The following is a 26,774-nucleotide window of genomic DNA, read 5'->3' as shown; positions in this document are numbered from 1 at the left end:
GCCTCGTTACAGCTACGATATACTGCTGTTCTATTTGGTTTGTGATGCCTTGCTCATGCTGCAGTACACCCAGGGGATGAAGGTGAGTTGTGTTTTGCCACAAGTAGGATATCGCTTTTACTGTGAAGTTGGAGAGGATGTTGTCAGCAGTGTCCCTGAAGACATCTTGTGATATTGGCTAGGAAGCTATTTGGGCCAGTCTGCCAAGGGCAGGTGTGTTCTCTATTTTAATGTTTTGCATGCATTTGCTGATTGTTGGCTTTCATCGCACGTTCTGTTGAAACTTAGAGTGCCAGGTCTTCCTGCAGAGAACATATGGATATTCTCTGCTTCAATCTCATTTATTTCGTTTGCCAAACAAAATCTGTTAAAGTACAGAAAGACTGCTTTTGCCAAGCGTAGCTGATTAGTGAGTGATGTAGCTAATTCTTAAAAAAGAGAAAACCAAAGCATGAGTGTTGTATTGTGTGAAGCTACTTCATTATGTGGAACTTAATCCTTGATGCAGACAGAGAATGTATACCAAAGTCAGCAGGAAAAAACTATGTGCATCAGTTTTCTTTTCATCCTTCATCTTTCTCTGGTCAGCAGTCCTGTTCTGGTGGTGGCTGGGTTTAGCAAAGAGTTACCGCTGCAGTGCTATCAGCAACATATCATGCTGCTGGGTGTTTGAGGTCATGAATATGAGCCCTTGTTTGTGGTTCCTATTATTCCTTCTTTGGGAATTTTCCCAAGATGAGTATTTGGGGTGGCAACATGGAGTCTGGCTGCCTGGGGCTGATGGTAAGTCCTGAATGAGGGTGTCTCTCATCTCTTCCCTCTTCCTTCCAGGTGAGTCAAAATTTCCACCCTAGAAGCCAAACAATACTTAATGGCCTAATATTCAGAGGTGGGGTCAATTGTCTTCTCTCAGGGAAGTGGGTGACATTAGTGACCACGACGGCAGCAAAGCCCTGCTAGGTTATGGCCTAGTAGGTGCAGCAGGGACCCACAGCTGTACACAGATGTCCAGTCCAGCTCTGCTGGTGAGAAACTGGACTGCATGTGTATTCTGACCCACCTGCCCTCACATCAGTGGGAATATAATACCATAGATTTATTTTTTTGTTTGTTTCCTATTATACTCTACTCTTTCATGCATAGAGGGAATGCCCTGTCAGATTGAAAAGGCTTTATTTTTTGTCTCTCTGTGGTTGTAGCATAGTGATCTATTTTTCAGTGTAGTAAAGTATGATTACCCTATGTATTCATGCTTGTATCCGTTTTATAAAGAGAGATTTTTCTGGTTAAACGTGTACATCATTGTGCTGTGTGGTGTTTTTTTTTTTTAAAAAAACATGGCATGCCAGCACAACTCAATTTTCAACCTCTATAGCATTATATTTTAATTTTGCCTTTAATTTGAAGATTTAAAGCTATGTCATAATAAGAAACCCCCTATGAAAAAATAGTGGAAATAGGTTTTTCTTTCCCCACCTCAATTTTTTTCGTGAGTTTCCTGAAAAAGAGCTATTGCAAAGAAAGAAAACTCAACTTCGGTTTTAGCTGAATGGCTTTTGGAATTAAATACCATTAACTTCATTTATTATAGAATTGCTTTTATCTCAGTTTATTGTATGATACTATTCACTCATGTCAAATATATTTTTGCAGTCCTGATGCAAGTTCAGTTGTTGTCAACTGAAGGTACAATTTCTAAATTAATTCACTCTTGCAATTTCCCACTCACTGTTAATATCTCAAGCTGGATTACAACCCACAAGAGCAGCTGTGTGATCTATTTCCTACTGTTACTAGGGTCTATTTTTGCTGTGTGGCTTTTAAATTTTTTCTTTTTACCAGTCTGTAAAAGCTTTGTTTATATCTTTGGCTTAAATTTGATATCACGATTCAGTATTAGTGTTTAGCCATTTCTTCCATTCCCCCCCATCCCCCGCCTTCTATTTCTCTATATAGGAGTGTTTTATTTTTGGGAAAATCTTGTCACTATTACAGTAAATACTAACACCAATAGTAGCATTCACTAGCGAAGAGATAACAATTTTCTTAAGTCTTAGGATAAAAGTAGTGAAAAGGAAGTACCATCTACATTTTCGTGCTGTGAATGGCACAGCTGTGGAAGTCCTGTGTCCTGTGCCATCTAGCTCAGTGCCCCATCCTGAATGTTTGCCAAAAAGGGATCTGTTAAGGATTGCAGGAAAGGTGACATATTATGTGTTTCCTTCTGGAGACTTTCCCAAGCCTTCAATCATTTCTGTTCGAGTCTTTCAGAGTCAGACATGACTACTGTGGCATTTTCTTTCATGAACCTGTTCACCTTCCCTTGAACCCATATGGATGTTGAACATTCACTGCATACTGCTGTGTCAAGAATCACTGTTACTGCTTGTTGGGACCTGTTACATGCTAACTTCATTGGCTCTCCCTAATTCCTGTATTGGAAGAGACAATGTATAATCAATGCTCTGCTTTTCCACGCCACTTCTGGCTTTATAGGCCTTTATCATGTCCTCTTCCTCCCTACAATCTGTTCTTCTGTAAAGACTCCACTCTTCTATATTCCATGTCTGCTTAGTTTTCTGAAAATATTCTGTGGGGGAAATCTGAGTGGGTTTTTCTGGCTTTTGTAGAGAGAGGTCTTGCTTTGCAAACCTGCTGGAGTTTTTGGAAGGGTCCAGCAAGTGTGTGGACATAAGGTATTTTGACTCTTCCTTGACATACTTCATGGTTTACCCTGTGAAGTGTTGAAGCTATAGTTGTCACCAAATTTACAGTCTGGAGCATGATAATAGTTACTGCTGGAATGGTCTCAATCAATGGCTTTGTAAGGAGGACTGGTAAAAAGTATAGCACAGTGGAAGACCTGTCAATCTGAGATGGCATCTATATGGAGTGACTAGAGGTTAAACACGGTCTCCATAGCCCATCTGGTCAGAATGGCTTACAACCCAAATTTAGCCACAAGTTATTACAAGGCAGAGTTTTCAGTTTTGCATTCAAAAGAAGCTAAGGGATTTGTGGGTGGATTTGAAGGGAATGAATGGATTTATTCTGAGGTAGAGTGAACGCATGTGTGTGTAGTCTGTTTTTCCAGGCTAAATATGTTAGTTGGAAATACTGAAAATAGAGGCATGTTGCAAAAGGCTTTCTGTGCAACTGTCAGTCAGAGGGGACAGTGAAGCACTCATCAAATTTGAAGGCTTTGCCTTTTCCCTCTGTCCTGCTGTGACATTCATGAGAGCTGCCCTCTGCATCTCTGCTGGCAGGCAGAGGCCAGAAATTTGTCTGGTTCCATCCCTGTATGAAAGGGGAGGGAGGAATAGACAAAAACTTCTGTACCATTCTGGCTGTTCTAGGTGATGCCTGTCCTCAGCAAAGCTAGACCTAATGCCTGGTGAGGCAACAGGCTGTCCCTGCTTGGTTAGGATGCAGATGATTAAACAGAAATGTGGAAGGGTTGCTTATAATTGACTACGTGACGTTTATGCAGGAGACACTTTGTGATGCTGATAATAAGCAGCTCTTGCTCTTCAGTTCTGTGGTTTTGTGGCTTTTTGTGGTGTTTTTGTGTTGTTTTTTTTTTTTGAGGTGATTGATACTTCAGATGATGGCAGTGTTATGAGTGATTGCGAAACTACTTGGATATAAAATATTGGACAATGAAGCTTTTTTTACCTTTGTACACCAGACAATAATTCAAACATCTCTTGAGGGCTTTTATTTTCCCTTGGCAAACTAAGGCCTTGAGCTGTTTTCTGGCCCCTATAAGTGGCTCACACCAATTGATAACTTCTGTTTTGAAAACTTATGGATAGATAATGGTAAAACAATCATGATAGCTAAAAAACAATCATACATATGGGTCCTACAAAGTCAGTTCTTACCTAGGCTCAAATTATTACTGAATTAAGTCTCCACTGACTGCTCTAGGTGTATTTTTTTACCATCCTTTTAAAGGACCTTGAATTCCTTTGTTAAAGGCATGCCTGGCTCTGTCTGTAATATTGCAGGAGGAGAATGGCAACTGTGGTGGTACAGTTGAACAACCTTCCCACACTTTCACAGAATCACAGAATGGCAGGTGTTGGAAGGGACATCTGGAGATCATCTTGTCCAACCCCCCCCACCGCTTGAGCAGGCACACCCAGAGCAGGGGGTACAGGAACGTGTCCAGGTGGGTTTTGAATGTCTCCAGGGAAGGAGACTCCACAACCTCTCTGGGCAGCCTGTGCCACTGCTCTGTCACCCTCACAGGAAAGTTATTCTCATATTTAAGTGGAATTTCCTGTGATCCAACTTGTGCCCATTGCCCCTTGTCCTGTCATTGGGCACCACTGAAAAGAGTCTGGCCCCATCCTCTTGACACCCTTCAGATATTTATAAGTATTGATAAGATCCCCCCATAGTCTTCTCTTCTCCAGGCTGAACAAACCCAGGTCTTTCAGCCATTCCTTGTGAGAGAGATGTGGCAGTCCCCTGGTCATCTTGGTAGCTCTCTACTGGAGTCCCTCCAGTAGCTCCCTGTCTTTCTTGAACTGGGGAGCCCACAACTGGACACAGTACTCCAGCTGTGGCCTCACCAGGATGGAGTAGAGGGGAGGATAATCTCCCTCGACCTGCTGGCCACACTCCTTTTAATGCACCCCAGGACACCGTTGGCCACGTGGCCACAAGGGCACAGTGCTGGCTCAGGGTCACCTTGCTGTCCACCAGCACTCCCAGGTCCTGCTCAACAGAGCCACTTTCCAGCAGGTCAATCCCCAACCTGTACTGGTGTGTGGGGTTGTTCCTCCCCAGGTACAGGACCTAACACTTGCTTTTGTTCGATCCAGAACTACTGTTTCTTTTTTCACTCTGGGAAGAATTAAGCAAACACTTGAATTTATGTAAAAGAAATCTAAGAAAATGCTTCAAAGTAAACCCAAATACTAATAATGGTCCTTTTTAAAAAGGTACTTAAAACCTTAGGGGTTTCTAACAGTGAACAGCAGTTTCATCTCTATTGTACCCTGTGACAACACCTTGGTCTGTAGCTTTAATCACTAACTTCCCTGGAAAAGTAACATTTTGTTATTCATTTGTATTAATGTAGCACTTCTGAATGTCTGCTATGGAACCCAGACTCCCTTTCCCTCTTGTATAAGGCCGAATAAAAACAGAGTTTCTTTCTTTCTTTCTCCAAAGTGCTTACAACTGAATTTTTAACTATTATATCAGTTTTCATTCCAAAAGTTATTGTCTCCAGCCATTCCCATTTGAAGACAAGTCTATTCAAATTCTAGATTAATTTTACTTCTCAAAATTAAAAAATAATTTTTTTCCAAGAGTTTTTAAAATTCATTTTCTCTAGGTGAAAATTGCCAATGTAGAGCTCCTTTAGATAGCTGTCTCTTCATTTTTAGGAATTGTTAATAAAACTTATCAGAGTTTCCATGTTTTTGTTGTTTATATAGATTTTTAGTGTATGTTGCTATTAATCAGCTGTTACTAATGGAAAACAACTGGTATCTTTAAATCTACCCTAAAAGAAAACTGCGTTTGTTTTCCTTGTCCTTGAACTTTTCAGTTTGTTCCTTTACACCCTGTACCTGTCCTGCTGAGCTGATTCAGCTTTTCATGGCTGTCTTGCAGCCCTTTTTCCTTAATATCATTTGCCTTCTCAGATGCTGGTTTACCTGCTTATGAAGTAGCTTTTTTGTCTTTCTAGTGTTGGTTTGCTGCCTTGCTTCCCTTCTGGTTTTTTTTTCTTTCTTTTTATTAATTTATTCTAGTCCTGGAAATGGGTGGAGGAAATGGAGGAAGCTATCACAATAACAACTAAAAAGTGATGTGGAATATAAATGATAGTATAATGGCATGTACCATGGGTATATCAAAGATTATCCTAGAACTGATGATCTTTCAAAGCTTGGGAGAATGGTTGAAGTTGATGTGTGCAAGGAGTCTTTGGAGACTAAAAGTAGCAACTGAAGAGACCCTGAAGGGGAGATCAGAATAAGAGTGACTTTCTTAGGTGGAAAGGTCAGATTCTTACAACATTTGAATGTGTGTTTCTTAAGGTGATGAGGCAAAAAAGACTTCAGCAGTCCCACCTGGGCAGCTATCCAAGGTCCAAAAGAGCTGCCTGACAGGCTGAGGGTTGTAGGTGAACCTTGGTGTTACCCTGAAAGACCAGGTGCTGCCAGTTTGTTAGTCACCCAACAGAGAAGAGAGGAGTTACATGTTTATAATAATAAGGCTGTATTTCCTTGAGACAGTAAGCAGTGATCCCCATGGGGGTGCTGTGTGAAGGAGATGGTCCTGTACTTACAAGTTCTTCCTCTGTTCAAGTGGCTTGTACTCCTCCTGCTTCCTCCTGTCAGCTTTGGCATTTTATGAGCTGTCCTGAGAGTATGTTCAAGTTCCTGAACAACAGAAAATGATCCCTGTCACCCTCCAGTTTCCCCTCCCTGTTCTTTCCTCAGTTCCTTGCCCCGTCTATCTCCCCTTCTCCACCCCACCATGTTGGAGTCTATAGACTCTGCAGTCTCACAAGAGAAGAGTGGGGAAGAATGGGATGGTGGGAAGAAAGATGAGGTGGTGAGTCAGCTGATTTTGGAGCTGTGGCCATAATATGTTAGTTAATTATTTTTATTGCTTTATGGTAGGTAATTTATTTGGCACAAAAGTTGAGCAAAAAGTATGAAACTACTTAATGACTTAACTTATAAAGCACACGTCTCTAGTACTTTGGGAGTCAGATATGTCATTCCTGAATGGCTGACATCTATCAACGTGTTAATTCTCTCTGAATAGTAAACTGATAGTTATAGCTTAGGCCCAAGCCTCCCCCTTAAGCCTCTCGAAGTAGGTTTTTTCTTCTTTTCCCCTCAATTCTTATTCAAAAGAACTTTCTTAATCTTGGAAACAGACTGAGATTGGTATCAGTGCAGATCTGTATGTGTGAGCCCTGTCCTAATGTTTTTGCATGAATGCAAGGTATTGAATGTCTTCTGGGCCTCTCTGCGCAGTGATGGTTATTTTAGACAGAAAAGTCTAGACAGTTCTTAGGATCTATGGCACATCTCTACACCTGCCAAAATTTGGGAGGGAGTTTTGTTCAAGTTACACTGCAGTTCCTCATAATGGTTTTCACAATATGAGTAAGACTTGCTAGACTAGTTCTGTTCCTTTCCCTCCCTCCCCCAAAAAATCACTGCTACTCTTGTTGTAAAACTTGGGTAACGTTTTGCAATTGCTGTTTCTGTTTCCATCTTCCCTCTCATTCCCTAACAAATAGGTAAGGAGGAAGGATGTTATCTTCTGTGCATGGTTTTGCTATATGTGCAAGGAATAATATAAAGATTTCTCACATTCAATTGAGAAAAATGCTTTTAAAAACCCACTTAGAGCATAAAATGAATAGATTAAACTTCAGAAGGGCTCTTCAGTAGGTAAGGGATGTAAATATACATATCTTTTCCAATGTCAGTCTTAATTGTATTTTTTTGGAAATAGAGAAAACTATTTTCTTGCTTGAACCTACTAATTTTGCACTGTTGAAAATGACCTGGCATGTAAGGAAGCATCTTCCTGAGTTATGTATACTGCTTTTTGTTGTTTTTAATTCATCTAAGTTTCTAAAAATATGCAGACTTTGCTAACGGGCGATACCAAGTCTATGTGAGGCTCTGAAGTTCACAAAGAAAATACATGTCAAGAACTGAGATGTTTGGAAGAAGGAAAATGTGAGCAGTTCATTTAGATTATCAGTGGCATTTGAATGCTGCCTTTTTAAGCTTTACTTAAATATTTAGTTTATTTTATTGAACTGATGTATGAGTGCTTTTTTCCTCCTTTCTCATTTCCTTCTTGGAGAAATGGGATTTTTTTTGTTTTGCATATGATTAAACATTTCATTCATACGAAGAAAAAATTAAACAATAGGCTATAAATGTGGTTGCAGTCTCAATTAAAATGTTCAAGATTTTTCCATATGTTTCTTAGTAAAAATAACATGACCAATGTTAGTAAGCTCATCTTAAACCATTAGTGAATGCTTGCCGTGAGTGTGTGGGTCTCGCTTCCTGCTTTGCATAGTTTTGGTCACTTAATCTTAAATACATTTCTAGCTGAGCCGCTGTGCCTCTGTGACTGTTTTGAATTAACATTTGTGTGATTTCATAGTATTTTATTTTGTAAAATATAGTCTTATGGTGTGATTGTAGAAGTATTGTTTTTAAGGACTCTTACTAAAATATAACTTGAACAGCTACCTCTAAAACATAACAGACCTTCAAGAACAGGCGAGCATGAATTAAGGAAAGCACAGGTAAGCTGAAAGCCATAACTGTATTTCTTGGGGGGATATACACACATTTGAGTGTCATGTTTTAGCATACAATGAAGATCTAGAAAGTTGAGTCAACAGACAAAGAGAGTAGGGAAAAGCAACACTGCATCCAAAAAAACTTTAAAAATAAAAACTTCATTGCATGCTGAATGAAGTGTTTTATTTTAGGTGTTTGTGTAATTTGTAATGGAAACTACAGGCTTACAATGGCAAATGATGGGAAAAGTGGTCTGCAAGACAGCGTTAAAAATCGGGAATGCTAAATATGTGCACTGTATGTCAGCCTCAGTTGAGAATTTAGTTTGAAAAAATAAATTGTTTAACAATGAAGGCCAGATCTTTTTATTATTTTTCCTGGGAAAAGAGTTTGTGTAGCCTAAGGGAGAATTTGGTGCCTGTGGGAAAGAGAACACTGGGCTCAATTTTCAAAATTTATGTGGCCTTGCCAAGACAGATGGGAGGAAACAAGAGTGCACCCCAAACAACTGTAGCCCTGGGAGACTCTGCTCATCTTGCATGCGGGTTTTCCCATTCATAATTATGCTTAAAAAAATCAAGCTGTGCACACTAGTAGCTCTGCACGTGGAAGAGTCAAGCTTGTTCAGCCAGATTTTGATGTACTGCAATAATTAAGCTTGCCCGAGTCGTGTAAAGGGGTGACTGTTAAGTGCCAGGGTGTCTGTCCTTATTAATTTCTGAGCGAGTGTTACAAAAGCAAGTGATGTGTGTTAAGTAAGCCTGTGCCTTTGAGAGTCTATAATCTACAGATCTGCTGTGACCAGACACTGCAAGGCAGCAGTGACTGCTCGTGCTGCTGTTAGGAAATGAGTCTGTTTCATGTGACTCCTAGAACCCCCCTTGTGATTTGTCTCGAATGTTTTCTTGGCAGTAGAGTGTGCTGGGAGTGCTTGTTTTCCTGGTCACTACTGCGGCTCCGTGAGTGGAACCGAGTGCTGGTCTTCTGGCTCTCGTTTCCTTGTAGCTCAGGATGCTGGACGTGTTTCTCATCTCCAGCATTCGACATCCTGTCTATCTCAATGGCTTCCTTTTGAGCCAGCGTTGCGGATAAACATCCTTTACACAGCTAAAGGTTCGCTTTTTAAAAAAGTGAATGGTCAAACAATGTAGCTATTGTGGATGCTACAAAGTAGATGTCAAATGTGTTATCTGAATTTTTGCTAGTGTCAACTATTTTCAGTGAATGTGGTCTATTTCTACCAAACAGATCTCACTGGATCTGTTCCTTTTGCTCTAGCTGATGTGTTGAAGTGGAGCAGGGCAATAGGAGTACTGCACCGCCTTTAGAATAACCCATCCATCCAATTTTTCCCCCCAGATTGTTGCTGTTTGCAGGATCTTTAAGAACAGAAGAAATGAGCAGAATACACAAGAAAACAGGATTAACACATGAAGTTTAGTTAAATAAAACAAAATGAAAACCAGAAATCCTTTCTGTAATCACTGGGGGAAAGATATTGTAAAGAACAGGATCATAGAATTGCAATTTAAAGTGAGGATTTTGGGGATATTGCTGGGACAAAAGACTCTAAGCTGTTTTAAAAATACTTCATAGATACAAAAGTGAATTAGATTTCTTATTGGTGTGTGCCATTAATCCTTAGCAAGGGGAAGGATTGGCTGATTCAGGAAGCTGCAGTGTCTCATAAATCAAGGGAATAATGAGACTTGTGCCAAACATCATTTTGATTGCTTTGCCTTTGATTGTTCCATTTTCCTCTCATTATCACTCAGCCCTTTTATATATGAGTGGATGGGGAACTGCGGTTTTTTGTACTTTTGTTTGTTAGCTTGTTTAACTAGGCTTTGGGCAAGATCTCTGTTCTTGCCTTGCCTTGTTCGATTTATCTTTTGTTGGTCATTTATTATTTTTTTTTGTTGTTGCTTTGGTTGCCCTTCAGGGTTTTGGGTTACCATGATAGCTGAGTCTATGCACGCCCCCTGTTAGCTTTGCCTATGCAGACACCAGAGGAACATTCTTACCTGCTGATCTTGACCCACAAGGAACAGGTGGGTCGTGCGCGGATTTAGGTGACCCAAAGATTGGTATAACCTGTGTGTTCTGTTTCTATGGCCGTGTGGTACCGCTTCAGTCACACTGCAAATTTCTTTCATAATTTGGCATCGCCTATTAAATGAATATGCAATTTGTGCATTTCACATAGTTTATTGTTTGTTTTTTTTTAACTGGGAGGAAGGGGAAGAAAAGACAGAAATCTGTAATCTCATCATCTCTCTCTTTTTTTTGTGTTTTGGTAGGCCTGGACGATTGCCTGCAGCAGTATGTCCATAAATTTGAACGGGAGAAGATAAATGGTGAGCAGCTGTTACAGATTTCTCACCAGGACCTTGAAGACTTGGGTATCTCACGGATTGGACACCAGGAACTCGTTCTAGAGGCTGTGGATCTCCTGTGTGCGCTGGTTAGTGAAGTGGTGAACAGCCACGCAAAGCATTTCTTAAAGTACTTTTTTGGGTGATTAACTAAGGCGAGTCTGATAAAACCAGAATACCTGTGTCTCTTGCTTTCTGTTACACATCACGGTAAAAGCAAACAGTAAGAATTTGTTTAATTCTCACAAGCTTGGTGCTGTTGGCTCCTTAACCTTTCCTGATAAGAGGCAGCATTAATTCAGTTGCACTTCTAAAGAAAGAAGTTGTCCGAGTAGCATTGTTAGATCTTGTGGCTCCTCTTAGTGAAACAGTGTGATTAAAATTGCTATTGAGTAGAGTCAATTTGCCATAGAAGACATACTGTTGAGGTGCTGATTGTTCCTCACATTGGTTGAAATGGGTTTAGGGCAATTCTGTAGTCTGCATACAAAGTGAAGAAAATGTTCTTGAAGTGAGGTATGTTTTGCTAATTCAGTTAGTCGAGTTCAACTCATTGGATTCAGAATGTGTAAGCAGTTCTTCTGCCTTACTCCTGATATAACTGTGCAGATACTTTGTAAACAAACACACTCTGAAAGGATAAATACACTTCTGATTGGTTTGCTAGTGCAGGCTTTATTTAAAAGCCATAGTTTGGACACAGTCTTGAAGACGTGTTTGTAACACAGCGAATAACCATATATTCCTCTGGTGTTTACACCAGGGAGAAGAGTGGGAATGGCTGCCCGATGATTCCTCGGCCAGCACTGGCCCGCCTTCCCTTCATTAGGCAAGACTGGCAGCACTGAGCGTGCTTGTCTTAAAATGAGGAGTCTTTATTGCCTGTGTGACACGTGCTTTATCTGCTGCAGAGGGGTGCTAGAGGGATCATTCCTACTCCATAACCAGGAACAAATTGGATAGCCTGTACTGGAAGAAGTATGTTTAATGAAATCACTTCATACAATCTGAAATGCTTCTCAGAGTTGCTCTTATATTTGAAAAATGTTTTATTTCCTCTTCAGTATTTGATCTATAAAAATTATTTAACATTTAACTTGAAAATCTAGTAGAACGTAATTAGCCTGAAATGCAGTTCATTTTGTGGGAAGGGGTAATCTGTAGGGCAAGTGAAGGAGTCTGGTGAGTTAGTAAATGTACTGTGTGCTGTATACAGTCCTGACTGAAGTAATGGATGTGGCAGCCCCCAAAAGCACTTTTTTCTTCTTACTTCTTAAAATATTAGAATAAAATGAACAAAGCTGGACAACTGCCAAAACCTAAAGCTGTGTTTTATCTCCTACAATTTCCTTCTAATTTCCTTTGTAGACAAAAGTTTTGACCTCAGATTCATTTCTGGAAATCCTTTGTGAAATGCATCTCAAGTTAATGCGTTAGACAGAGTTCACATATTGCAGCTGAATGTCCTTCTTCCCTTTTAAGAGGTAGAGGAAGAAGTCCCGTGTTTTAGGTCTGCCCTTTGTCACCTTCCTGATGCCCCTTCCCTTGAGTTTTTGAGATTTTTTTTGTATAAAATCATCATTGATTTTGTTCCCGAGGGGATGGTGTGTGTTAAGTTCTAGTGACAGCCAATTGTTTTTAATTTTGCTGTCTTTTTGTGTGAAGGAGTAAGTTTCCCTATTCCACCTGTACTAATTCCTTGAAAGTGGGCCTGTGCCTTGATATCATTTAGTAGATAAGGTGGTTTTTTTTGTGTATGGTGCATTTCTTTAACTTTTGGGGCCTTGAAATAAAAAGTAAATGCACTGTGTTAGGGATTTCTCCCCCCCCCCCCCCCCCCCCCCAGCATCATTTAGCTCATACTGTGGAAATGTAGCATTGGCTGGGCCAGCCTTAGGTCTGGCTTTGAAAGTTGTCCTTCTCGGGTGTGGTGGGGAAGGGCTGAGAGGGGGTTTGGTGGTTTCTCAGTCCTGGAATTCTCAGGAAGAATTTCCCTTTTTTTGTCTAGTTTTGCCTTGGCAGTTTTCCAGCTGAGCTTTCCTTCAGATCGGTGCTTTGGTTCCCTTGAACCACAAGAGCACATGCAGCTTTCATGGCAGTGAAGCAGCTGTCTTTGGAACATCTTTCTCCTCCAGTAACTCTTTTCAAGCATTGACCATACAGATACTTTTTTCCCGCCTCAGCAGATCAGTTGTAAAACTACAGTGTGAAGTTAGTCCTTTCCTTGAGAAAGGACACCCAATACGCCTCTCTCAGATTTTTAGAGGCATAGAGCCCTCTTTGGCAGCTACACTGCCAAGCTGAAAATATATCTGCAAGTTATGGTGTTTGCTGCAGTAAGTGAACTCTAGAACCAGTGTAGCTGAAAGAGAAATGAATGCATCTTTCTCCACTGCTTTGGTGATGAGGCAGAGTTTCCTCATCTCCTCATAGCAGTGGCCAGATGTGAACAAAGCTGCAGCTGAAGGGGCAGCAGGAGAGACCGTGGACAGGGATAAAAAGTGAAGGTTCCCTGTGAGCACACGCTTCTGTTGTTTTTGAACTGGTCCAATAGACTTTTTTGAACAGGTGTTGAAAGCTTATTTAAGGAATTTAGAGGACTTATCAAAGAAACTGAATTCTCCAGAGGGGAAAAAAACATCAACTTGAGTGAGTACCCCCATCTTTTTGTCAGTGACAATATTTGCTTGGGGGATAAAAAGGGGTGGGAGGAAGACATTTCTTAGTTGACTGAAGTATTTGGGGAAGGGGGGAACATACATACATAAATATGCTTTTTAAACTCATGCATAACCACAAACGCAGGGCCAGGGATCCAGAAAATAAGTTTTCTCAGCCAAATAATTGGGACGAAAAGCATCTAGAGTGGTGGTGAAAACTGAGTACTTACTCATCAGGGAATGATGAGTAGACTTGCCTGTTTGGGCTTAATAAATATAAAACAATGCAAGCATTAACAGGAAACGGTATGCAAATATCTTCACTTTTAATGAGCTCTTTGGATTAGATTTCTGAATCTTTACACTGTATGTTGGGAGGTTTTTGGAAGCAAAAAAGCAGCTGTTTTTTCTTGAGGTGTAGAATGAAGAGATACTAGTTTTAAGCCATCTTAGAAAAAAAATCTGAACAAAAAAACCTCCAGCTGCCCCCCCATCCCACAAAACCAAAAGAACAAAAAGAACATAGTCTTTCAGCGTTGTCCTTCGATAATTTCACTGGTAGTAATGTTCTGCCAGCACATTTACAGTGCAACAAAATATAACATCATAACATAGACCATGCATACATGATACATGAAGTCTTATTCTTTGTGGCTAATGTTTGTCAGAAGTACCACATCTATGCACCACCTCATAAGATTTCAGTTTTCTAAAGGTTTCAACTTAAATTTAGTGCTGTTCGTTAGGAAATTTGGGACTCCAAATGATTCTTTAGGATGCATTTTTTTGTTAAAAGGAAGGGAGCAAGAATGGGTGACTCTGGCAGTACCTTGTGTTAACTCTAGTGTTTCTGTAGGTATGCAGTAATTGGCTTTTGAGCAGGCATTCAGTCTGTTTTTGTTCATACTCCCTGCTGCTCCCTACCCCCACCCCCCCACGCCCCCCCAGCTGGTTTTCAGTTGGATCAGCCAGCAGATCCAGCTCATCACACTGTGGCACCTGAACTTGGCTGTGAAGGGGAAGGCAATGCTGCCCCTGGGCAGTAGCAGAGCTCTGGATCAGCTGAAGTCAGCTCTGACAACTGCTGTGGTCTTTTGACTTTGGTTAGCCACACCTTTTATTTTATGTTGGCTGCCTGACCTTGAGCAATTATTTGGTCAGTGTACTTTTTCTCATTAAATGTAATGGAGTTTGGAAAGAGCATGCTCTTGTGCGCATGTGCGTTCTCGTGCACGTGTGCGTGCTGTCGCTCACTCCAGCCCTGCGTGTGACTCCCCAGGTTAATGAGTAGCAACCTGGGAATGTTTGACATAAGGTGCTCTTGACCGCTGGCTTCAGCCTATGTTTTAATGAAAGCAGCTTTGATGTTTTAAATGGGGAGTGATAGGAAAATGTAATGTGTTCTTTGGTTCAAGAGCAACATCTCAAACCTTTTGGTTGCTTAAATAATAATCTGTTAAATGTCGTAGCCTCAGTCGTGTAGAAATATTTCAAAAAACCCTGCTAATCTTTACACTTCAACTGTGTGTTGCTGCGAAGGCTTTGTGCTGCCGTGCTATCAACATTCCTATCTGTCCTGAATTGGGGCTATAGCTCCATGACAAGTTAAATTAATCGAAGTCACCTGCTGCCTCCACCCCCTCCTGGCCCCTGGTTAGTGAGCTTTTGTGCTTGTACTCACCTGACCCTGAGGTGAGCTACTTCAGGGAGCTAAACCAGCTGAGAGCACACTACAGTAAGAGAGTGAGTAAATTTTGGGGTTTTTTTTTGAATGGTTTGGTTCCCCAAACCAGCCCTCCCAACAGACTGGACAATGCAAGTGAAAGAGCAGGAAAATATCAGAAATATGTGGTTATGTGTGAGGTGGTCAGGATAGTGACAACTTGGATAGAAACACTGCTATATCTGGTGAAGGGGTATAATGTTTTCTGTGTATTAAAGAAAACAGGTGAGGAGACTGGTTTGCCCCTGCAGTAGAGGTAGTTTTTGTTGTGATGACCCTTTGTTTTGGGGAAGTTCGTCCCTCATGGCTGATCTGTAGTTGGAGAATTGGGTTGCTTGTACTGAAGAGCTGTGTGCTCCCTGTTGTGCTGGATAGGCATAGTGCTTAGCCAGGACTTTTCCTAGAGCACAAACTGCTGTGTTAGATATCTCAGGTGGCCTCTGTAGAGCCTCTGGGGGAAGTTTTAGGAAGGCTTAATGCAGTGACTAGAGAGCTTGGCTGTGATGTGCTCTTGACAGGCTGTTGAGGACACCCAACAGTTGTAAGCTGGAGCCCCTATATCTCCAGAAGCAACAGCTGTGTTGCTGAAGTTCACCTCAAAATGGAGAACTACTTGAGGGAATTATTCAAAAAATAGCTGAAATTTACAGGTCATACTGGACTGACTTGCTGTGAAAATAAAGTGAAAGAGGTGTGGTAAGGAGTATGTGAATGTTTTGGGGCCAAAGCCAAAATCTGACCTGGTATATCAACATGTGTGCTCTTAAATGCGGGGGCCATCTTTAATTGCAGACACCTTCAGGTGGTAGGCACAATTTCTGCACCTGAATGACAGAAAGACCTGGAGATACTTAAATATATGAAGTCTCTCTTGAGTTCTGACCAGAGTGATTAGGTGGTTATACCACTGTACAGAAAAAATCTTTTGTATTTTCTGCCCCTTTATGGAAGGAGGGGGGATGAGCATCCTCTAATTCCCCTGTTGAAGGGGCAGATTTCTGGCACATGGCGACTTTCAAATTCTTGGGGTCACAGGAACTTACCCCACATCCAGACTGGTTGGTGAAAACATATTACTCCAAAAATAGACTAATAATGCAGTGTTCTATGAGGAGGAGAAAACTAACTGCAAGAAACACATCTAATGGTGTTCTTAGTTGGGTTTTATTTGTTTTGGTGGAACTTTTTTTGTTAAAAGGTGATAAGGTCACACATGACAGTGTGCAAGTACTTTAACATTGTTTAGTAATCCAAATCTTTCCCTCTCTGTGATCTTGGAAAATTTGAGGATATCCTTTGCTGTTGCAACAGTGGCATTTTTTTAAAATTGGATATATCCTCTCAACCCCTACTCCTGGCTGCACTTTAAGGGTACTTCCTTGCCAAGAGCCCTTAGGGGGAGGAGGGAGGCACTTGTGTAACTTAGACCCACTGGGATCTTATCCATAGGAGGTGGTAGGTATTTTAAAGGTAGCTGAGTAGCTGAAACCTCTGGAGGTTACACTGGAGGGTTTATGTGGGGCAAAGGTTCTGTTTCATCTTCTGTAAATTAGTTAATCTAAGATATTCCAGCCTGTTTTCTGGATGCTTGACCGTGGAGGAAATGGAGCCACAAGCCAGCAGTGTGCCCTGGCAGCAAAGAAGCCAGGAGCATCCTGGGCTGCATTAATGGAGCATGGCCAGGAGAGGGAGGGAGGTGATTGTTGCCCTTTACTCATCACTCATTAGACTACATATGCCCCTGATCCAAAGTATGGGAAAGATGTGGACAAACCAGAACAAGCTCTCTGGAGGGTTACCAGGGCTGGAGTACTCACCCGTGAGGAGAGACTGAGGGATTGGGACTTCCTCAGCTGGTGGAAGAGACATCTTCAGAGAGACCTAACAGCAGATCCACAGCACCTACTGTGGGGGGAACACAGTTGGCAGGGTGACGGAGCTGGGCTGTTCACGGTGGTACATGGCGGAAGGGTGAGGGACTCTGGGCAGAAGCTGAAACTAGTGTTTCAGGCTAGGTATAAGGAAACATTTTCTCACCCTAAGGCCAGTCACGTGGTGGATCAGGTTGCCCAGAAAGGTTGTGCAGTCTCTGTCCTTGGAGGTTTTCAAGACCTGATGGATAAAGCCCCAGATAAGCTGGTTTGAGCTCACAGCTGAGCCTGCTGTGAGCAGGAGGTAGGACTGAGAGCTGCCCTCCAGCCTGGGTGATGCTGTGATCCTGAGCAGATGTACTGGGAACTCCTGGAAACTTGGAACTGAATGAAGTTAAGATTTGCTTTGGTTGCTTTAATTTTTTTGAGGGGGAGAGAAGAAAGAGTAGATAGCATAGCTGACTAAACTATTGAACTTGGGAGATTGGTAGCAAGAATCTGTAGCAGCAAAAGATTTGAGAAAGGCAGGGTTTCTTTTTAATGTTTTGGGGTTGGTTGGTTGGTTTGTTTTTAAATTAAGAAAAGTAGGAATTTTCACTCTCAAAGAGCTAAACATTGCCTGGGCCTTAACTTTCAGAAGATACCCACAGAGGTTTTGCAAGGCGGGATAACTCAAAACCAAAGATACTCAGCAACATATTGTTACATAATTCACACATTTACACACTGACAGCAAAAAGAAGAAAATCTTGATTACAAAATCGAGTTGCCTTTGAACAGATAGTATAGCATTTCTGACATGCTTGGAATGAGATGATTGATGTATTGCTTAAAACAAGTGAGTTTTAATCTTGCAGAGCGTGGTTTAGTTGTATTTGAATTTATAAAGTTGAAGTTGCAGGCAGAACTTACAGATTTTTTTTTTAGGTTTCAAAAATTTTTGTAAAGATGCTGTTGAATGAAAAATATGATGTCTAAGAATGGTTTTAGTTACTATGTATAGTGTTAATGCAGTCCTCAAACTTGCAAATAGTTGCACTGCTGTAATCAAGGAGCACAGTTACTGAAAACTTGTGATCCAAATATTTATTCCAGCTTTTGACTGTGAAATTACATTTGCTTCCTGTTGATGGTTTTTATCTCTTGCCAGAATAAATTTATCTTTAGTTGTGAATGAAACATTACTTCGGTGTTTATGTACCACAGTATGGAAAACACTTCAAGAAAAAACGACATTTGCTTTCCTTTAACAAAAAGAAAACCAACACAATTCCGTTACTCCAATTACATTTTAAAGGTAAATGACATCTGATAGGATGTTGGGACTTTATTCTGATTGGGAAGTGTCCTCAAATCTCATTAATGTCAGAAACTGAGGGTGTTTGGTGCCCACAAGGGTGTTCTTTAGTAGCTGTAGTGTAGAGCAAATCTTAGAAGGCATTTTTGCAAAAAAACCAGAACTGGGTAAATCCTGAGCCCTTTCATCCTGTATGAGTTATTTGTTATACCGTAAGTTACTAAGAAGATTATCAAGTTTAATAATATTCCTTGCAGAACTATGGCCTTGAAACTGACAACATGAAGAACCTGGTTCTCAAACTGCGAGCATCATCCAACAATCTGCAAAATTACATCAGCAGCCGTAGGAAAAGTTCAAATTATGATGGAAATACCTCTCGCAAGCCCCCCAATGAATTCCTTACTTCTGTGGTAGAGCTTATTGGTGCTGCTAAAGCCTTGCTTGCATGGTTGGACAGGTAAGAATAAAATGTTTATCTTTTAATTTACTGCTATAACGAATTGGTTCTCTTTGTAGGGTAATTTCTAGATGCTTGGGTATGAAGATCATCTTGACCTCATTCACACCTTTTTTGATATTGCCAGAAGGCTTCTAGTAGACAAATTTAATCTAGGGTATCTACTCTTGCACTTCCACTCTTGCTAAAACCAGTGAAACTGTTAACATTGTGTCCAAACTGGTATTTATAAAAGTAGGAGTCTTTCCGTTCAGGTCAGTTTCTCATATATGTGACTACTTTTTCTCCTCTTCCCACCTTCTAAATTACTTGTCATTAGCAGGTCCCTTTCTAAAAGAATTCTTAAAGTTCTGCTGAAATTGTGGCCTTAGCTCTGCAAATTGAAAACTGAGCAGCGGGACAGAGTCTCCTTTTGCCTGTTTTGGTTTTTGTGGTGTGTTTTTTTTTTTTTTTAAAATTCTTTTGCCAGGAAAAAAAAAGCCAGAGTTGTTTTGTGACAGCTGCAGCGGAAGCAAACAGGCAACAGAGCCGGTCCGGTGCTGGCAGGGATTCTGTCCGTGATAACAGATGAACGTAAATTCTCAAGCCCCTTGCCAGCTTTCCTGAGGAGGAAGGTTAGGAGGAGAGCTGCATTGGGACCAGCAGCAAGGAGTGCTTTTATCCTCCAATATCCCTGCTCTCCAGCAAGCAGTTCATTCTGTGTCCAGGCAGTTATGTTAACAGCTTGTGCCTCTCACCTGGTCGTCTCCTCTCACCCTGTTGCCAGCAGCTTTCCCTAAACTACTTCTGCAGCTCACCATCAGCAAGATGTCTGGCATGTCTGTTTCCGAACTTGCTGGGGTTGCTTTTCAACCCCTCTTCTAGCTCTTCCAGCTGTCTGGAAGGTCTAAGGTGAGACTCTATAGGGTCTAAAGCTGCCCTACCTATAATGATCCTCCTTTAAGATTGACTTTCACTGCACCTCTGTGTGTAGAATGTGAAAATTCATTTTTTATTTTTAGAGGTTTTTTGTTTTATCTCCAGTCTGAGTTTAGTAATCGAAGACATGGAAGTTAGAAATCTACGCATGGGCAAACCCGAGGGTGTGATGTTTACAACACAGTCGAGCATGCATCTGAGAGAACTGTAGTTTGAAAAATTGTCTGTTTCTTCTGGTTTTGTGCTCTGAACTTGCTTACTCTAGGGCTAGACATCCACCCTTTTTGGTGCAAGGACAGCAGGACTCTGCAGTCAGGAATACTTACATTGTAAAACTGTATCCTCACGCTCCTCGCTGATAAGGTAGGATGGGAGAATACTGGTGCCTTTGATCTAAGGGGTATTTTCTCTTGTTGCAGGACCCCATTTACAGGTATTGCTGACTTTTCATCAATGAAGAACAGAATCATTCAGCTCTGCTTGGATCTCACTACTACTGTTCAGAAGGTCAGCTGATTTCTTTTCCTCTTTGCTTTCCAAAAGGGAAGGAATTAGGGGTGTTTGGGGAAGTAATGCGCTTGTGTGCAGAGTGCTAATTGGAAGGCAGATCTGGAAATGAAAGCTTACTTAAAACTTTGAAGGTCCGTGATGGTTGGTTTTAGTTGTATATTTTTTCTGAGTTGGTTCTGTCCCCCTCAATCTTAATTTCCAATGTTACTAATGCTGGCTCTATCTTAAGTGACTGTGGTTTAAAGGCTCCTTGTATTTCTCTTCAGCCTTAATGAAAAGAGGGTTAGTTTTAAAAATAGTTGGTCTGCATTTGCTTTAGCCATCAGGTGGGAAATACTGCATGTAGTGGAAGGAGCTGCCACCTTTACAATACAAATCCTACTAGTTAGGCTGCTTCTGCCAGTGGTGTGAGACCACAGTGTTCTGTTTCAAAACTTTCCATTTGTCAGCTGTGTGACGAGCGCTCGTATTGGTAATAGCTAAAAGGACATATAGCAACTGTGGCAACCTTGGCAAATGATATCACTGAATAACACAAACGACTGCTCTCTGAATAGTACCGCCTGTCTTCAAAACTTCGCTGCTTTGGCTGCGAAGCACTGTGTGCGCGCTGCAGTGCCTGCCAAACTTGCTCGTAGCTGTTAGTCTGTGGCCGTACGTTGTTTGAACTCTGAAGGACCATGCTTTGTGACATGAGTAATTCTCTACCCATTTTGAGGGGATGATGTCAAAGGACAGAAAAATCCTGAGATTTGCAAAGCTATGATGACACCCAATTGTATCAGTTGGGTCACTGTGAAAGGATAGTGTCTATATATTGTAAGTTCAAAGGTGCACAGGTTTGGCTTGCTGCTGAATGTCCTTCTTGTCTGGGCACTGCATGTGCAACTGCAGAAAGTCAGTGATTTACAGCTACAGATTTGCAGATTGTGAAGTAGAACAGTAAGCGTTTCTAGAAGCAGATGGTGTTCACCCAAGAGTGCTACAGGAACTGAGATATGAGATTGCTGAACTGTATTAATAAAACTACTAAAAATGGTGCCTAATCTGTCAGTTAAATCAGCCTTTGATGGCAGGGGAATGGAAGCTGGTGAATACAACCCTAGCCATGTAAAAAGCATCAGAGTACTTCTCTGCCAATTTGATACAAGCTATAATAAAGAATGGGACTGGCACATATGAGAAAAAAACATTAATGGGGGAAGAATCAACGCTACGTTGTACTGGGACACTGCAGATACATTAGAACAGTCTGAAGGAGTCCACTGATGTGGAAAAAGAGAGATACAATTGAAAGATCTATAACTAAGATTTTTAGATTCAAAAGTACTTCTTATTAGGGAATAGAGTGTAGGAATAAAAGGTCAGTTCTTATAGTGGACCAGAGACCAGTGTGGCTCTTGTGGAGCCAGTGCCACTCTGCATAATCATAAACAGTATGTAAAAGTGGGTGAATAATAAAGCAAGGTAGGAATGCAGTAAGATTCTAGTTGACTTTAATGACAGCTATATAAATACAAGGGGCAGATTTTATTCCACTGTTTCTTAGAGTTTTATGGTAAACTTTAAGGTTAAATAATCAGTGCCAATGAAGAGGAGCAGAAGGACTTAGCCATATTGAGCAACTAGGCTGCATGATGATAGGTGACATTAATTTTTAATTCACGCAGATGTATTTAGCAGAGAAAAGTTAATCCTGATGCACAACGATGGATTTGTAGTAGTGTCTTGAAGCTTTTGACAGAATGTAGAAACTGTGACCTCGGTCCTTGGTGGTCATTACAGCAGCAAACAGGGTGTTAAGATTTTCTGTGAAAACAGAAGAGAACATAGCTAAGCTGTTTTATATATCCCTGGTGTGTCTGTCTCTGGAGGACTGTTTTGTTTTGGGTGGGTGATTTTTTTTCTTTTTTAATTTCTGTATTTAAAAGCACAGAACAGAGGTAGGAATGAACAGAAGTGTTGAGGATGATCAGAAATATCAAACTGCTTCAATTTGCAGCCCCTGGACGCATCTCTCTGGTATCGTATGGTAGTTATGCAGGTTGAGATATCAAGAGCAAATATCTCGGAATTTAAGCTTGTTTAAATGCTTGGGGTTTGGGGGTTTTCTCCTTATAAATATTGTAAAAGTGTTTCATTATTTACTTGCTCTTTTTAAACTTTTTAATCTGAGACTCTAGTACCATTCTCTAGTTCAGCCCTTCTTGCAGAAAACAATGACAACTTCTGTAGTTTGTTACATGAACTTGCTTCAGTTTGAAGACTATTGTACCTGGGCTGTGTAAATAATACTTTGTGTGCAGTTCTCTGGCCCTCCGGAGTGTCATCGATAGCATATTTTTAAAAAGGTAACTTCTCATTCTATCTTTAACAGTATGTTTTAGATCCACTTTGCTGCCTGGGACAGAAGAGCACCTGGGTCGGGGTTTATCAGTGTAAGGCAAGCTTGTGTACCCAGCTTTCTGAGAGTCTAGTTTTATTGTGTAGGGTTCTGCTTTTCTGGAAGAGTCTGCTGCTGTAATTGAATCTCATGTTCTCTTAGTTTTCAAGGTTTATTATTGCTTTCTACCAGGGCCAGAAAATAGCTGTTTAACAGTACATTTGAGTCCTACTGGGTGAAACTAATCTGATTAATACCTGCAGCATGAATAACTCTCTCTCAGTTTGAGGTTAAAGTGGCAGTTTCTCAAAGTTCTCAGAGATTATGTGTTTACATGTTTATTGGTTAATGTAGGGTTTTGTTCCTGTTTTTGTTTTTAGGACTGCACTGTGGCTGACATGGAAGATAAAGTTCAGACCGTAGTAAGTACACGTTTCTGTTGAAACTGAGCTGCATGCACTTATTTCGGTGGCTTCTATGCTGACTGTACTGACAGCAGCTTTCCAATCCCACACGTAGAAGCGTATCATGCAAGTAAACATTGTTACGGGCCATTTTCTGAATGCTCTTTACTGTAGAGGAAATCAATGAAATTTGAACAGATGGGAAGTGTGTATAATAGCATGGAGTTAAGTATTCCTTAAAGTTTAATTGCACAGCTATTTTTTTCAAGAGAATTGAGACCTCAGATTTTCAAGGGAGGAGTATTGCTGTAGAATGATAGTAGGCTAAATAAGTCAATTATGCCTGTGATGTGCATTTAGTGCCTTAATAAGCAGAGAGTGTGCCTTATTAAGCTGCTTCATGTAAAAAGAACTGCCCTGCCACAGAACTGAAGTTCTGTCTCTGGTTCTACTTGAGCCTGAGTTTTAGGGTTGTTTGAAAAGCAGCCTTGTGACCAAACAAGGAGCGTAATGGAATGCTTTTTATATTTTGTAACAGTTAATCATAGCTTCCTGCTTTTGACATGAACCAGGCTGTGCTCTTTGATAAGGTCTTCCGCTAGCTCATAGATGCTTAGGAATTTAGGAGTACAATAACTAAAAATAATTTTGTCCATAAATAATGAGACCACGTAAAAGGGAGGTTTTTTTGCATCTTTCTTTTTCCATTTGTGCACACCCACTATGGAAGTAGATATTGTTGTTTGGAGTTCCCTTGTTTGAGCAGTTCCTCGCATTCACACTTAAGCATTGTTTTGATTTATTTTATTGCTGCTCTATAAATCTGATGCAAAACAAAACAAAAACCGTTGGAACTATTGTTTCCAGGGACCATTGTAATCCAAACCAATGTCTTCCTATGACACAGCTCCTCCTGTCCTGAAATTATATATGTCTACATTGACTAAAGTATTCAAACCCCTTGCGAAAGGTGGCTTACCCTGCTGGTTCCCAAACTGTGTGTTACTGTTGTACTCTGTACTAATCCTCCCTCCCCTCTCCTTTCAGCTATTGTAACCTACTTTGAGTTTCATCATTGCTTCAATTAATATCAAGACTCAAAAGGCACCGTGCAGCATTAATGAAATTTGTGAGTCGGGAGGGTACAGATTTTTGGACTATGATTTTTTTCCCCCCAATTAATTAGCCATTCTGCTAGTTAAAAGTTCTACCAGACAAGCCGTTCTGCCTCTGACTTTACTGACACACATGCAAGGTCAGAATTCGCCTTTAGTTATAATGTTGGCTTAGGATCAGTTATGGTGTGGTCAAAAGGAAATATGAACCTTGCCTGTGTAAGCATTCCAGAAGAGGTCACTTCAGAGGCACAGTGGAGAGAAGTAATGCTGAAATGGTAAAGTGCTAAATGTCCTACTGTTTAGCTTTGTGCAGATAAGTCAGTGGCCAGCACCTCACTTTTTCTGACACGTGACCAACATTATTCTCGTAGTGGAAGTAAAGACCAATGTGAAAAATTGTCAACTCTTCCCACAAAGAATCATCAAAGTGTTTCAATATTTTATTTTTGGTTAAAGCAAACAAACCCCAAACCCATTTTTTGGGCTATATTTTGTGTCTTTATTTTTTTAAACAGAGGATGCATTGCCATCTATTAGTGATGATGAGGTGGCACTAATGGAAACAGGTTGTTTGTACTAGTTTACAGTAAGAAGATGAACGTGCTGTAGAATAGATCTGTACAAATAAATCTTCTATTTTGGTGATTCATAACTACACATTATTAGTGGACCAAGGTTTAGAACTCATTTCCTTTCTGTTTTTGAAAACTGGACGAGGAAGAAGCCAGGAAAGAGATTTTGTAACTGTTTTTTGTATGTTCTCGTTGCAGGCCAAGACGTTAAATGGCATTTGCGATAAAGCAATCCGATCAACTACAGATCCATTGATGAGTCAGTGTGCGTGTCTGGAGGAGGTTCATTTAACGAACATTAAACCTGGAGAAGGCCTGGTAAGAACTGATTCTGGAGTGTCCTGATGTCCCCAGTGTTTAACAGGTAGTCTTGTGAGCCATGGCATGTGTGTATATAGCAAGATATTTCAAAACAAGTAATATCCTATGGGGAACACAAAGAGGCATGGGGAGGAACTCTGAAGGTTAATTGTCAGGCAGTGTGCTGGAGTGACTGCCAGAGATGGGTATGCATGTTAATACATTGATCCCTAATATAACTTCCGATGGTAAACTACTGCAGATTTGCGTCTTAACCAGCATATTGGGGAATCTACAGATGCTGTGAAATCAATTGTTTTGTTTTTGCACGTTACCTTAACCAGATGTCTGTCTAGGTGGGGCTGGGGGAGGGAAAAGGTGGTAAGAAATGATTGTGTTTTGAAAGATGGGTTTTTATGTGTGCTTAAATCAAGATCGAGAAAAATATGAGGGTTTTTGAGTTCTGCTGTTAGCATGTTAGCAGGAATATGAGAAGTCTTTTTAAATGTTCAGTGGCTGTGCAATGTTACAGAATGCAGTTTGTTCACTAGATGCTACTTATGAGAAACTGAAGTTGAAATCTTGGTGGATTTTCTGGCTGGGGAACAGACATGTTAGAATGGGTTGGAGGAAATTTAAATTCCTAAGTGCGTTTGTATTCCCCACTCCGGCGCCGAAGGCAGAAGAGATGAACGCTTATAGAGGAAGCTTTACAGTCTTACCGTGCTATATAGCTTTACCTAGGCCACTGGATTTGACTGAATCGGTCGTGCATTCTTGAAACTATGGGGACCTCTTTGTTAATGCACAAGCTACAACGAAGCAGAGTCAGCCATGCTTGGACTAAGTAAGAAATGAAAGGGGTAGGTGCACACAATTGGATACCAACAGGCAAACTGGGAAGGGAATTGGCTGGGGAGGAAGGGGCAAAAAAAATCTTATATTTTCCTTTGTAATTCTAAGCAAGTGTAGTAATTTCAGGCAGATAAGGTGCCTACGACTCCTGAATAACATGCAGTTCTATACAGCTCAGTGTGAGTGCTTCTAACAACAGATGTAGGTAGGAAAGGTAGAGATGTATTTGTTCATAAATGATGAAAACTATGTACTGGTCACCTCTTGTGGGGAAGTCTATGCAATTATTAGTTAATAGCCTGTTGGTGATTTTTAATTTCATGTTCATATGTTTAACAACCACTTAATCTGAGTTTGTCCCTGCATTCATACTCAGCATTAACATATACAGCCACAAACACTTAGTTATGCTAGAGCTTTAATCGCTTATGTCAGCAGTCTGTTTATTGACTTTCCAAGAGAAATTATAAAAGAACATGTAAGCAATATTTGTAGCCCACCTGTGTAAGTGTGCTTTGTATAGAACGAGCTGGTGGTCATCCAGTAAAACCTCTAACTCTCTAGGCAGACCGGACAGGTAAGGAAATAATTTTGTTCAAGGCCAAAGACTGACAAGGCAGCAGAACTAGCAGTGTTTGGTATCACCAACCAGGCAGTGTTTCTAAATTGAATTCCATATATTAGCTGTTTTAAGCTGGTTTAAATATTATAATTAATTACAGCAAAAGTGATCTGTGAAGAGGTTTAGAATGTTGTAATATTGGACCACACACTTTTCTAGGGAAAATATGTGAATTTTAAAGTGTTTTTAATAATATTTTGAGTCTGTTGCCAGTAGTTGTTTAATCAGATAAGGTCTGTGGGTTTTTTTGCCTTTAAACTTGTTTTTCATTTTCTATTTACATTTAGGGAATGTACATCAAATCAACTTATGATGGATTGCATGTAATTACTGGAACTACAGAAAATGTAAGTGAAGTAAATGTAGATTAACTCAGGCTATCTGACAGTAGCTTTGA

At 40.6% G+C, this 26,774-nt stretch overlaps 1 protein-coding gene across 1 annotated transcript in view; it reads left to right on the top strand.

The window, feature by feature from the left end:
• The window catches only part of CNKSR3 (CNKSR family member 3), a 64,625-nt gene that overhangs the window by 22,300 nt on the left and 15,551 nt on the right, over positions 1 to 26,774 (top strand). The window contains exons 2-7 of the mRNA XM_064447066.1: positions 10,610 to 10,773; positions 18,493 to 18,695; positions 20,033 to 20,120; positions 22,887 to 22,928; positions 24,799 to 24,918; positions 26,665 to 26,724. Coding sequence (XP_064303136.1) covers positions 10,610 to 10,773; positions 18,493 to 18,695; positions 20,033 to 20,120; positions 22,887 to 22,928; positions 24,799 to 24,918; positions 26,665 to 26,724 — 677 coding nt within the window. The remainder of the gene's footprint in view (positions 1 to 10,609; positions 10,774 to 18,492; positions 18,696 to 20,032; positions 20,121 to 22,886; positions 22,929 to 24,798; positions 24,919 to 26,664; positions 26,725 to 26,774) is intronic.

This window comes from Phalacrocorax carbo, chromosome 3, assembly GCF_963921805.1.
Source record: "Phalacrocorax carbo chromosome 3, bPhaCar2.1, whole genome shotgun sequence".
Taxonomy (NCBI): domain Eukaryota; kingdom Metazoa; phylum Chordata; class Aves; order Suliformes; family Phalacrocoracidae; genus Phalacrocorax; species Phalacrocorax carbo.
This window is presented reverse-complemented; position numbering and strand designations above follow the sequence as displayed.